General features: G+C 38.3%; 1 protein-coding gene across 5 annotated transcripts in view; it reads right to left on the bottom strand.

Annotated features, from left to right (window-relative positions):
• Positions 1–261: 261 nt before the first annotated feature.
• Positions 262–12864, bottom strand: part of zfr.L (zinc finger RNA binding protein L homeolog) — a 51402-nt gene continuing 38799 nt past the window's right edge. For 4 of the 5 annotated variants that reach the window (XM_018266560.2, XM_018266547.2, XM_018266552.2 and 1 more), the window contains exons 17-21: positions 7908–8005; positions 5752–5847; positions 4089–4200; positions 1750–1847; positions 262–653 (exon numbers count right to left, since the gene is read on the bottom strand). In XM_018266560.2, the coding sequence (XP_018122049.1) occupies positions 474–653; positions 1750–1847; positions 4089–4200; positions 5752–5847; positions 7908–8005 (584 nt within the window). In that variant the 3' untranslated portion in view covers positions 262–473. Of the gene's footprint in view, positions 654–1749; positions 1848–4088; positions 4201–5751; positions 5848–7907; positions 8006–12864 lie in introns of those variants that run through there. The other variant, XR_005962616.1, reaches the window with a different exon arrangement.

Raw genomic sequence — 12864 nt, 5'->3', positions numbered from 1 at the left:
TATTCCTATGTATTAGAGCTCACTCTATTAAAATCACCAGACATCATGTCTCTCTACATGCAGGATTTGTGCAAAATGCAGTTATTTTGTTTGTATTGGAATCCGTTATTTGAGTGAGCTCTAATACATCTGCTAGGAAAGGAAGCCCCCCTATAAGATATATCTATGGATCTAACTGTCAATGAATATCTGACACCCAACTGCTGCATGAAGACAGAATGAAGAGAAACAGATGCTGAGAGAGGAATAGTGAAGATAAACTTGATTATTTCAGAAACAATGCAGAATATAATTGACAATAATTGATTGTATTTAAAATGTTTCTTATTTCAGTATGATGAAGCTTATATTAAATTTTCATTTTCACAATAGTTCCCCTTTAATTACCTTGCTAACAAGACCTTATGGAACGCGCAGTTATGTGGAAATGTAGAATTCTTGTATGTACTTCACAGAACAGACAGAAAGAGTCTTTAGAAGTTTTCATAATCCTTCTTGTCTTTCTTCCCTTCCGCTTCAAAGCTGTCCACGCCATCGCTGTCTCGCCTTCGCTTGCGATTGTTGTGAACGTTGAAGCGCTGGTTCATCTGAGACAGCGGGTCCATGCCAAGAACTTTGTATATCTGACGGAACGCGAGCAACCTCAGTGCAAACTGTTTAGCGGAGGGAAAAGGAGATCAGTTAATATTTGTATATCAGTAAATATTTGAACTCTAAGGGTAAGGACATACGTGCAGATTCGGGGAGATTGCCTTCCTCTACCCAAAGTTGCCTCACAAGGAAACTTCGGGCGACTTCGGAAAAGGAAGCGCTGCTAGTGTCATCCCACTGGCAAAATTTCATTATAGCCGGCAGGAAGGCTGGGGGAAGGCAGTTCGGGGAGATTGTTGCCCCGAAGGGCAGGGCGACTAATCTCCCCAAATCTGCCCGTGTGCCCTGACCCTAAACCGAATTGCTCAAAAATTCATAAAAGCCTTAAAAACTGCAACCATTTGCAAAGTTGCTAAGAACACGTATTCTACAACACACAAACACAACTTAAAAGGGCTGTTCACCTTCCAACACTTTTTCCACTTCAGTTATTTTCAGATCACCAGAAAAAGACTTTTTTTTCAATAAATTTCTACTTGTGACTGTTTTTCTAATATATTTATATATTCTAATAAAGTTTAAATTTTCAACTTGTGTCTTTCTGAAGAAGCTCTGGGAGGGGATCATCTAAATTGATACATTAGTTGATACTAGGGTTGCACCGAATCCAGGATTCGCTTCGGGATACGGCCTTTTTTAGCAGGATTCGGATTCTGCCAAATCCTTCTGCCCAGCCCAGTCTTCACTATCCCTCTCTCAGCATCTGTTTCTCCTCATTCTGTCTTCATGCAGCAGTTGGGTGTCAATATTTATTGACAGTTAGATCCAATATATCTTATGGGGGGGGGGGGGCTTCCTTTCCTAGCAGCTGTATTAGAGCTCACTCAAACATGATTCCAGTACAAACAAAATAACTGCCTTTTGCACAAATTCTGCATGTAGAGAGACATGATGTCTGGTGATTGGAAAGCAATTGAAAAAGTTATTTCTGGTTAACAATCTGAAAACAACTGAACTGGGTCACCAGGTCCCAGGAGAAGAGAGCAAGGGAAAGTGCCTTATACTTACCATACACTTCCCATTTAAATTTAGGAATTAACCATACGTGTTTTTTTTTGTTTTTGTTTTTTTTACCTTCCTGCAAAGTGAAGGTATTACCTGTGCACTGGACGTGATATCTTCCCTTTGTTGGTCAGACATTGTTGCTAGGGTGTCATACGGATTTTTTTCACATGGATCGAGCAGGCCAGGACCCCCTGAAGAAACAATTTAACAATTAGCTTTAATTTCTCAATACAATAATTCATAATGAAGTTTTTCTTTTCTACACAGGTAGCTGTTAAAGCAGTGGACTAGCACTCAATGCGTTTTATTGGCAATCTATATGCCAAACGGGCAGGTATCAGAGGCTACAGCCATATCATTACTTCACCTCTACAATCTAATACAATGTATTAAGTCACAGGGAATTCCAAAAAAAAAAAAAAAAAAAATCTTCCTAAGCAGATCACCACAGAATCAAATGGGTTTCTGTCAAACCAGGCCAAAACTATTCTGATTATACCTGAACTCTTTTTAGGGTCACCCAGTCCTGTCCCAGGTATTCCTTTAAGCTTAGACTAAAGACTGTTGGATGAAGTAAGAGTAGGCATAAGCAACCCTACACACAGGCATGTACAATTGCAAAGTAGAAATGTATTTAGTACAGATGAGGCATCCTTAAAGGGGAACTATCGCGAAAATGTAATATAAGCTTTAGCATACTGAAATAAGACGTTTTCTAAATATAATCAATTACATTTTTCGTACTGTTTCTGAAATAATTACGTTTATATTCACTATCCCTCTCTCAGCATCTGTTTCTCTTCATTCTGTCTTCATGCAGCAGTTGGGTTTCAGATAATCATTGACAGTTAGATCCAATATATCTTATAGGGGAGCTCCTTTTGCCTAGAAGATGTATTAGAGCTCACTCTATTAAAATCACCAGACATCATGTCTCTCTACATGCAGGATTTTTGCAAAAGGCAGTTATTTTGTTACATTTTGTTTGTACTGGAATCAGTTATTTGAGTGAGCGTTAATACATCTGCTAGGAAAGGAGCCCCCCTATAAGATATATTGGATCTAACGGTCAATGAGTATCTGACACCCAACTGCTGCATGAAGACAAAAATGAAGAGAAACAGATGCTGAGAGAGGGATAGTGAATATAAACTTGATTATTTCAGAAATGATGCAGAATATTTAATTGATTCTATTTAGAAAGTTTCTTATTTCAGTATGAGGAAGTTAATATAAAACTCTAATTTTCGCGATAGTTCCCCTTTAAGGTGGTCATATGGTCCTCGATCACAGTAAAAAATTAAACCTCCCCAATTGATATCTGGACGATTTTAGGCCTAATACTGATCGGGGGACCTGCCGGAGGCCCCCACACACAGGCAGATAAGCTGTAGAATCGGTCTAAAGGACATCTTTAATCTGTCTGTGTATGGCCACCTTTACGTGTTTTATGGAAGATTTGTCATATAGAACCTGCTCTTACATAACCAGTCGACTCGCTACTCGAGCTGCAGGCTCAGGACAGTGCATTTGAGTCCCCCTTGACTGTGCCGAGTTTCCTAGAACTACTACCATTATACCGTAAGCACTTTTCCGATCAACTATGGGCACTTGTTTGCATTTTTATTTAAATCTAACAATATTTTCATATATCTGCTAGCTCCTTACAGGGCATTTAAAAATAATGCCGGCCATTTAAAAGAAACCAGCGGTGGAACATCAACTCACAAGTACAGGTATGGGATCCGTTATCCTGAAACAGTTTATCCAGAAAGCTCCAGATTATGGAAAGGCTGTGTCCCTTAAACTCCATTTTATCCAAATTTTTATAAATAATTTCCTTTTTCTCTGTAATAATAAAACAGTAGATTGTACTTGATCCCAACTAAGATATAATTAATCCTTATTGGAAGCAAAACCAGCCTATTGGGTATATTTAATAATTTTCTAGTAGACTTAAGGTATGAAGATCCAAATTACGGAAAGATCCGTTATCTGGAAACCCCCCGGTCCCGAGCATTCTGGATAACAGGTCCCATACCTGTACACAAATTCTCTCTAGGATGGGTCCCCCGTGATGGTCAGACAACACATGCAGCTTTTGTATTTTTTGAATGCATCAAAAAATAAAAAAATTATATATATATATATATATATATATATATATATATATATATATATATATATATATATATATATATATATATATATATATATATATATATATATATATATATATATTCATATAAAACATTTCTTTTATACTAAATAGCCTCACAAAGAGAAGGCCATTTCTGCAATTTCAAAATTAAACATCTGTATAGGCAACAATGAAGTTTATATGTGCCCATTAACAGTTTAGAACCATTTGTATTTCTCTTTGCAGCAAGCAACCATTTCCACTGGCCACGTGACTTATTCCATAAGCATACCTTTCAAAATAATGCCCGATGATACACACTCGAAAACTCTCCTCAGAGCATCCCCTGGGCTCTGAGGTCCTGAAGAGCTGCTTATAGCCTTTTCAACTAATAACTCCAAAGCCTGCACACAAAATAAAAACCAAAGACAAAAGTGGTTAACAGTGTTGTAGTCCAACAATTTACATAAAGGAAATAAAAACATCAAAACAAGGTAAATACAAAATTCTCAAAAAACTTTGAGAATTAGAACACATTATATCTATAGTTTACAAGACACATTGAGGTTTTTAAAGGAACAGTTCAGTGTAAAAATAAAAACTGTGTAAATAGATAGGCTGTGCAAAATAAAAAATGTATTTAATATAGTTAGGCAAAAATATAATGTATAAAGGCTGGAGTGACTGGATGTGTAACATAATAGCCAGAACACTACTTCCTGCTTTTCAGCTCTCTAACTCTGAGTTAGTCAGTGACTATAAGGGGTGCCACATGGGACATGACCGAGTTTGCAATTGATACATAGCACACAGGACAGATTCAAAAGCAACAGTTATGATCCATGTGACACCCCTCAAGTCATGGATTGGTTACTGCCTGGTAACCAATCAGTGGAATCCAAGAGAGCTGAAAAGCAGGAAGTAGTGTTCTGGCTATTATGTTACACATCGGGTCACTCCAGCCTTTATACATTACATTTTTGCCTAACTAACTATATTAGAAACATTTTTTAATTTGCACAGCCTATTTACATATTTATTTTTACACTGAACAATTCCTTTTAACTGCTAATTGCTAATTAACCGACTTTGAAATGAATAGCAGATGGCACTTTTTTCAGAAAGCTGGCTACAGTCAGTAGTAAGAAAAATCCCTGATCTCCCTCAGAAGACAGGTTATAAGTTGGATGGCATCCATTTGTTGTGGAGAATGAAATAGCCCTGGGGATGCTGGTTCTCACTTCTGGGATTAACCTTGTTGGAAGTCAGAAACCCTGCTCCAGGTTATCACCCCGGGTGTTAGCGCTGACCGAGGTGGGATCTCACTGGAGACCTATGGGTTTAACATCCTATGAGAGAGGACACTTGAAAAACTGGTCTCAGAAGGAATGTGCCAGGGGTTAAAGGCAAGATAGTCCTGGAATACCCCCTTTTTGGGTATTAAAGGATAAGTAAAACTTAAAAATAAGTGAATATAATATTAACGAGGGTGCTATTCTAAGCACATTTGCAATGTACAATCATTATGTTTAATTAGAAACCTTTCTCAACTCTTTTCGAAGCAGAAGAACATCAGAGCAGACTTTCTCCTGACAACTTCCTTGACTACTTGGTGGTCAGACTGGTGGGAAAATGACCAGCAGGTGGCGCTGTTGTAACAAAATTCATTCATGTTAACGGTACATGTATCCTTTAATATCTTGGAATTAAAATAAATAAATAATGAATGTACATTGCAAAAGTGCTTAGAATCAGTCTCATCAATTTTATATTTACTTATTTTTTAATTTACTTATACTTTAAGTGTCCTGCCGCATGGAGCTTTACCCCATAGGTCTCCTGTGTTCACTGGAGATGCAAGGGAAAAAGATATTGCTCTGCTTCAAATGCCTTTTCTCTCCTCACTTCTATAAATATATGTAGATATTAAATCTGCATTTCTATTTGCTACATACCCAACTTGGAAAGACAGACCACGTGGGCACACGCTGGCACAGATCACGAAGAATACGGATGATAATGACGCAGGATTGCAGACCATTGGCTCTAGCCTTGTGTACAAGAAAATACATTTAATTATATCAGTCAACAATACAAAAAAAAATACAGTATAAATGCTAAAATGCCATTGTTTAACTTGCTGCCATTGCTAGTATTATAGAAAGAATGAAAAAATAATAAATCAGTGTTGAGGATTAAACTATGCTTCGTGACCGCCTGCAAACTGTGAGTTCAATGCCTTGTAGAAAAAGAATACAATTTCATTATAGAGACATTAGAAAAGAAAAATCTACAGAACAGAAAAAAACGAAAACAAAGCATGGGTAGGAACTGAAAGGTTGCTGGAATATGTCTGGTTTGTTCCACTGTGCCTTTGCCAGTAGCAAAGCCACATTGCCAGACAGATTCCTTTTACCTTTCATTTCTTACAAGATAAAAGAATATAAACTATAAAGCTTAAACATAGCCATTAACATGTACACCTATCATTAAAGGAGAAGGAAAGCTACTGAATCAGTTTATTGCCAACAGATTAGCCACAATAGTGCAAGCTATAAGACTATATTCTGCAGAATGCTTTACCATACCCGCGTAAACAGCTGTAGAAGCTCTCTCTGTTTGTTTAGGATAGCAGCTGCCATATTGGCTTGGTGTGACATCATTTCCTGCCTGTGTCTCTCCCTGCTCACTTATAGCTCTGGGCTCAGATTACAGCAGTGAGGGGGGAGAGAGGCGCAAACTGAGCATGCTCAAGTCCTAGCCCTGGAGGTTTAAGCTGAAATCAGGAAGTCTGATACAGAAGCCCATGAGTACACAATAGAAGGAAAGAAATGCCTTTTCTTTCGACAGAGGACTCAGAGCAGCATTACTTTGAAGGTTACTGGTCTATTTATAGGGAGCTTTCTGATAAAGCTTACTTAAAGGGCATGTAAAGGCAAATAAATAAAATCCCATTTTTACTTTCTTTAATGAAAAATAATTCTATCTCCAATATACTTAAATTAAAAAATGTGTATCATTTTTATAAGAAACCTGACTGTATGCAGTGAAATTCTCCCTTCCTTTACTGCTGTGGATAGGAATTGTCAGAGGGTCCCTAACTGCTCTGCAGTGAAACAATCATACTTATGAACAGCAGGGGGAGCTCCCGCCTTACTTCCCAGCCATGCAGAACTAAAGCAGCTTTTTTGTTTCACTGTAGAGCAGTCGGCAACTGTGTAGAGATTTGTATTGGAGTTTATTTTTGCCTTTACATCCCCTTTACTGTTTCCAACTCCAGCGACAAAGATCATGGAGCCAGATTTAAACAGATAAACTGGGATTCTATTTGGAGGATTATTTTGCTGGAGTCACTGGTTCTGCAGAGATGGAGAAAGTTTGTATTAAACAATACAAAAACTATAAAATCCACATTAGATTACATGACAACACAGGACCCAGTGCAGTCTGTATATTCTGATTATTTATCTGTCCTAGTGTATCGGCTTCTGGAAGATATTATTTGATTTGTGCTGTTTTGATAATTTATTATGATCCCTAAGCAGCCCAGATCACACTGAGCATGTGCGTAGTCTTGGTCTTGCAAAGATGTTTAACAAAGTTACAACATGGTGACCCCCTGTATCCAGCTTTGAAAGCATAAATCATTTGTTTGATTAGGCTTGTGGTGCAGTAAGTTCATGTTTATGTTAAGTATACAAAATACAACATTTCTAGCATTATTCTATTTTAGACTTTACTTCCACTTTAACCGTAGCCTTTCCTTCTCCTTTAAGCAAAATGCAGCCTTATGGAATATTACAGACACAGTCTCTGATGGGGACAATGGAAAAAAAAATAGTTGGCCTTTATATCAATACTTATATCATGACCAGAAAAATATTTAAACATAAAAAAAAAGCAAAAGAAAAAAAAAAAATACCAAATTAAAAAAAGCTATATAGAAAATTCCATTAAATTAAAATGTAGAAAGGTTTTCAGGCTACAATTTTCTGGTCATCTTTTAATTTTAAAATGATAAACGGCACGGACAAGCGTGTTTTTATATACATACAATTAGTGCTAATCTCTCATAAGGCTACAAAGAGAAAGTAAAATGATAATTGCGAACCTGGAACCACTTAGCGTGGCGCAGAGCAGCCAGAGCGTCAAGGCATTTTTGCCTGTCCAAGACGTCCGGTGGGTCTTTCACCATACCCGGGGTTACATCTAAAATGAATTGAATTGGCACAGTGCAGTGAGGGACGGGTGTTTGACCAGGTGAGCAAGACACTTCTTTTTACCCAGCAACAGTGTCACACAAGCCATAAAGATACAATTCTATCTTAACAAAAATATCTTCCTTGCTGAAATAAAACAAGAAACTCAAAATGATGTAACTGGGAATGGCTTCTATCATTTGCTGAAACAAAAAAAAGAAGATCTCTGTGCAGTGATGTATACTGGCCGTAATTAACTGTCAGAGGAAGGATGGTTGGTCACAATGCACCAGTACAAAGAGCAAAAAGACAGAAAGGATGCAGAAATCCACTGGAATTACCGATATATTGGACTCATATAAACCTTAAGAGAGCACTAGACATAAAAGAACAATCCTTTTCAGTGTGAACATTCAAAAATGCACGTGTAAAGGCTATAGATGCTTCACAGACATTAAAGGAACATTTCAGTGTAAAAATAAAAACTGGGTAAATAAATAGGCTGTGCAAAATAAAAAAAATGTTTCTAATATAGTTAGTTAGCCAAAAATGTAATGTATAAAGGCTGGAGTGACTGGATGTGTAACATAATAGCCAGAACACTACTTCCTGCTTTTCAGCTCTCTAATAGTGAAATGCGGGTCGGGATTTCCCCGACCCTAACCCGCCCTCCCTTAGCCTGCCCGCATCCACGCTTCCGGGTTGCTTTTATAGACCCGCCCCACCGATGACATCACAAAAGGGGCAGGGCAAGCAAGCGCATCGTCTATAAAGGATGGACCCAGAAATCGGAAGCCGGCATTTGACAGTGGCGGGCGGGGAGGAGAAGAGCTCAACCTTGACCCGCAAAGAAGCGTTCGAGGTTAGCCTGCACCCTCCCTACCCGTGGGTATACGGGTATCGGGCCGGCCCGCACATCACTACTACTCTAACTGTGAGTTAGTCAGTGACTATAAGGGGGCCCACTTGGGACATATCTGTTCAGTGAGTTTGCAATTGATCCTCAGCATTCAGCTCAGATTCAAAAGCAACAGTTATGACCCATGTACCCCCCCCCTCAAGTCCTCAAATCAGAGGAAACCAAGCCTGGAAGTAGTGTTCTGGCTATTATGTTACACATCCAGTCACTCCAGCCTTTATACATTACATTTTTGGCTAACTAACTATATTAGAAACATTTTTTATTTTGCACATACTGAACAATTCCTTTAATATATCCAAGACTAGTTAAATATGGCAGCCTTCACGAAATACTTATAGCGAACTAAAGCTCAACAAAGAATCAGGCTAGAAATGCGTTGGGCTTCTGTACCATCCAAAGTCCATGATAAAGGGCTGATTAGTAATTTGGAGTCACACTACATGGCCGTCTAGAAACCAGTCAATCTGCATCAGAGTTGATCAGTAATCGATGCACAGGCATGGGATCCGTTATCCGGAATCCAGTTCAGAAAGCTCAGAATTACAGAAAGGCCGTCTCCCATAGACTCCATGTTATCCAAAAATTTCAATTTTTAAAATGATTTCCAGTAGCTTGTACTTGATGCCACACAAGATATAATTAATCCTTATTGGACGCAAAACCAGCCAATTGGGTTTATTTAATGATTTCCTAAGGTATGAAGTTCCAAATTACGGAAAACCCCAGGTCCCGAGCATTCTGGATAACAGGTCCCATATCTGCATCAGCTTCTAGCAGTAAACTCCCTTTCTACTTCTGTTTCGATCATGTCTGCTGAAACCCTAAGCTTAGCTTCTGAGCAGCATCGCACTGAGCGTGTGCAGAAGATGGGGGGGACCGGTGATGTATAACTTTTGAAGCCTTACAGCATTTCTAGCCATATTGTTTTTAGGCTTTAGTTCTGCTTTAATGTACAAATACATTTGAGAATGTTTCAGAAATGCCTTTTCTTATTGAAATAACTTTGCTGTGTAGGATTAGGGGCCCTTTAATGACATTATTATGTGTAAAGCCAAGTAGTAATAGATAAACCTGTAGCGCTACATCCTGTGATGATAAAACAAATGTTTTAGGACAAATTAAAAGGCCCCTTCATTCTATCATGACCGTTTAGACCAATCCCCCGGTGTTTCATAGATTCTACAATCCCTTTATCTACTCGTGTGGATTTTTGCATCGATTTTCCTTTTTATTCGGATCAACCCCTTAAAATTGCAGCTCAGGAACAAGCAATGCGCATTAAGACAACGGTGTAATAAAAACAGCCCTTTAAGGGGTTAATCACCAGTGGAAAGAACGTTGTGTGTTCATACTGTTTGATGGACAGAGAAGGTACGGTAAGAGGTTCATTGGAAAAAAAAGAGCACGTCTTTAAAGGGGTGGATCACCTTTAAATTAAAGGACCAGTAACATCGCCATTTTTTAAAAAAAAATTTTTGTATACTACAGAAAAAAAAAAACACCAACACATTAAAATTTAAAATCGCAAAGTCTTTATTTAGAAATAACTTACCTTGCTTATCTCTCGCTTGCACTACTCTTCAGAAAAGGCGCGATCAAATGGCTAGGGAGGAGAAATCAAGCACCGCACAATGGATCACCCGTTCGCCTTTTCTGAAGAGGAGTGCAAGGCGGAGATTCGGTAAGTTATTTCTAAAAGACTTTGCAATTTTAAAGTTTAATATGTGTTGGTGGTTTTTTTTTGTAGTATACAATTTTTTTTTGATATTACTAATCCTTTAACTTTTAGTATGTTATAGAATGGCTAATTCTAAGCAACTTCTCAATTGGTCTTCGTTATTTGTAGTTTGTTAATTATTTGCCCTTTTCCCCTTACTTTTTCCAGCTTTGACATTTGACTGACCCCCATCTAAAAACAAATGCTCTGTAAGGCTACACATTTATGGTTATTGCTACTTTTTATTACTCACTTTTCTATTCAGGCCTCTCCTATTCATGTTCCAGTCTCTTAGTCAAACCAATGTATGGTTGCTAGGGGAATTTGGTCCTTACCAACTAATTGCTGAAATTGCAAACTGGAGAGCTGCTGAATAAAAAACTAAATAACACAAAAACCACAAATAATAAAAAATGAAAACCAATTGCAAATTTTCTTAGAATATCACTCTCTACATCCTACTAAAAGATAATTCAAAGGTGAACAACCCCTTTAAGGCCATGAAACAGTGTGAACCATGTCAAAGAAGAAAGGGGGAAGGAGAGAAAAGCAGATGCCTGGACTCTGTAACCAAACCCCCTCCCTGAATAACATGACTGGTGTGACACTGAGCTACAAAAACCTTGGTCAAAAATCCTTCCGATGTTGTGGCAGCAATTACTGGGAGGAACACCGATTCTCTCTGCTAAAAAGATTTGAGAGGGTAATAGAGGCTAGGAATGACAACAGTATAAACACAAATACTTGCTGGCGTAGCAAGGGTTAATCATCACCACGTATCAATTCAGGGTTCAGTAGTCGAATCCTATAAAGCAACATTTAATGGTCTTAAAGGGATTCTCTCATGATTTTTATGATGTCGTTTTTAATTCTCAATTACTGTTCACACTGCAAATAATTCACTCTACCATATAAAATGTCATTCCTGAACCAACAAGTGTATTTTTTAGTTATAATATTGGTGTGTAGGTGCATCTCAGGTCATTTTGCCTGGTCATGTGCTTTCAGAAAGAGCCAGCACTTTAGGATGGAACGGCTTTCTGGCAGGCTGTTTCTCCAACTCAATGTAACTGAATGTGTCTCAGTGGGACCTGGATTTTACTATTGAGTCTGTTCTTAGATCTACCAGGGAGCTGTTATCTTGTGTTAGGGAGCTGCTATCTGGTTACCTTCCCATTGTTCTGTTAGGCTGCTGGGGGAGGGGGAGAGGGTGATATTACTCCAACTTGCAGTACAGCAGTAAAGAGTGACTGAAGTTTATCAGAGCACAATTCACATGACTGGGGGCAGCTGGGAAACTGACAATATGTCTAGCCCCATGTCAGATTTCAAAATTAAATATAAAAAAAAAATCTGTTTGCTCTTTTGAGAAATGGATTTTAGTGCAGAATTCTGCTGGAGCAGCACTATTAACTGATGAGGTTTGAAAAAAAAAAAAAAAAGTTTTTCCCATGACCGTATCCCTTTAAGCTTTTTGGCTAAAGTTGCTTTATGTGGTGTCCTAAGCTAGGGCCACAACACCTTATGGGGCCACATGCAGATGTGTTTTTTTTTGTTTTTCAGTGGTGCTATTTATCTTGGAACAAAGTCATCCTTGGGTTTGGTGACCAGGACATTCAAAGAAACTTAACACAACTTATTATGTAAAGAGATCTCGGTATGTGTGTATGACGGATGCCGTTTCAAGAGAACATAATGACCTCACAGTTCCAGCATTTTGGGTAATATGGTCGGTAGGGGATCCCCCTACCACACTACAAGCAGAACTGTTTAAAAGTCCCCCCAGTGTATGAGTCCAGCTCCTTAGTGTAACCATGGGCCAGACAAACGACTGCTTTGTTTCCTTTTTTGGTAGCACGCATGCAGGCATTAAGAAATAAGACATTTTGTAAACTTAGGGCTAATGATAAAAATTACCATGACAACCACCAAAAACCAGCTACGGCTCAAAGTTTAAAAGCTTTCTTTTACCACAACCAGAAAAAATGAACGCGCACTCCTGGAGCCAGCCGATGATGTAAAATCGAAGTTTATTCCATAATACTAAAAGTTACACGTCCCAACGCGTTTCGTTTCTACCGATACGTAATAATAGGAATCATACCTATGATTATGTATCGAAACACGATAGGACCTGTAACTTTTAGTATTATGGAATAAACTTCGATTTTACATCATCGGCTGGCTCCAGGAATGCGCGTTCGTTTTTTCTGGTTGTGAATTCACCTCA

The sequence above is a fragment of the Xenopus laevis genome, chromosome 1L (assembly GCF_017654675.1).
Source record: "Xenopus laevis strain J_2021 chromosome 1L, Xenopus_laevis_v10.1, whole genome shotgun sequence".
Taxonomy (NCBI): domain Eukaryota; kingdom Metazoa; phylum Chordata; class Amphibia; order Anura; family Pipidae; genus Xenopus; species Xenopus laevis.
Note: the sequence above shows the minus strand (reverse complement) of the source record. Positions and strands in the feature narration are given on the sequence as shown.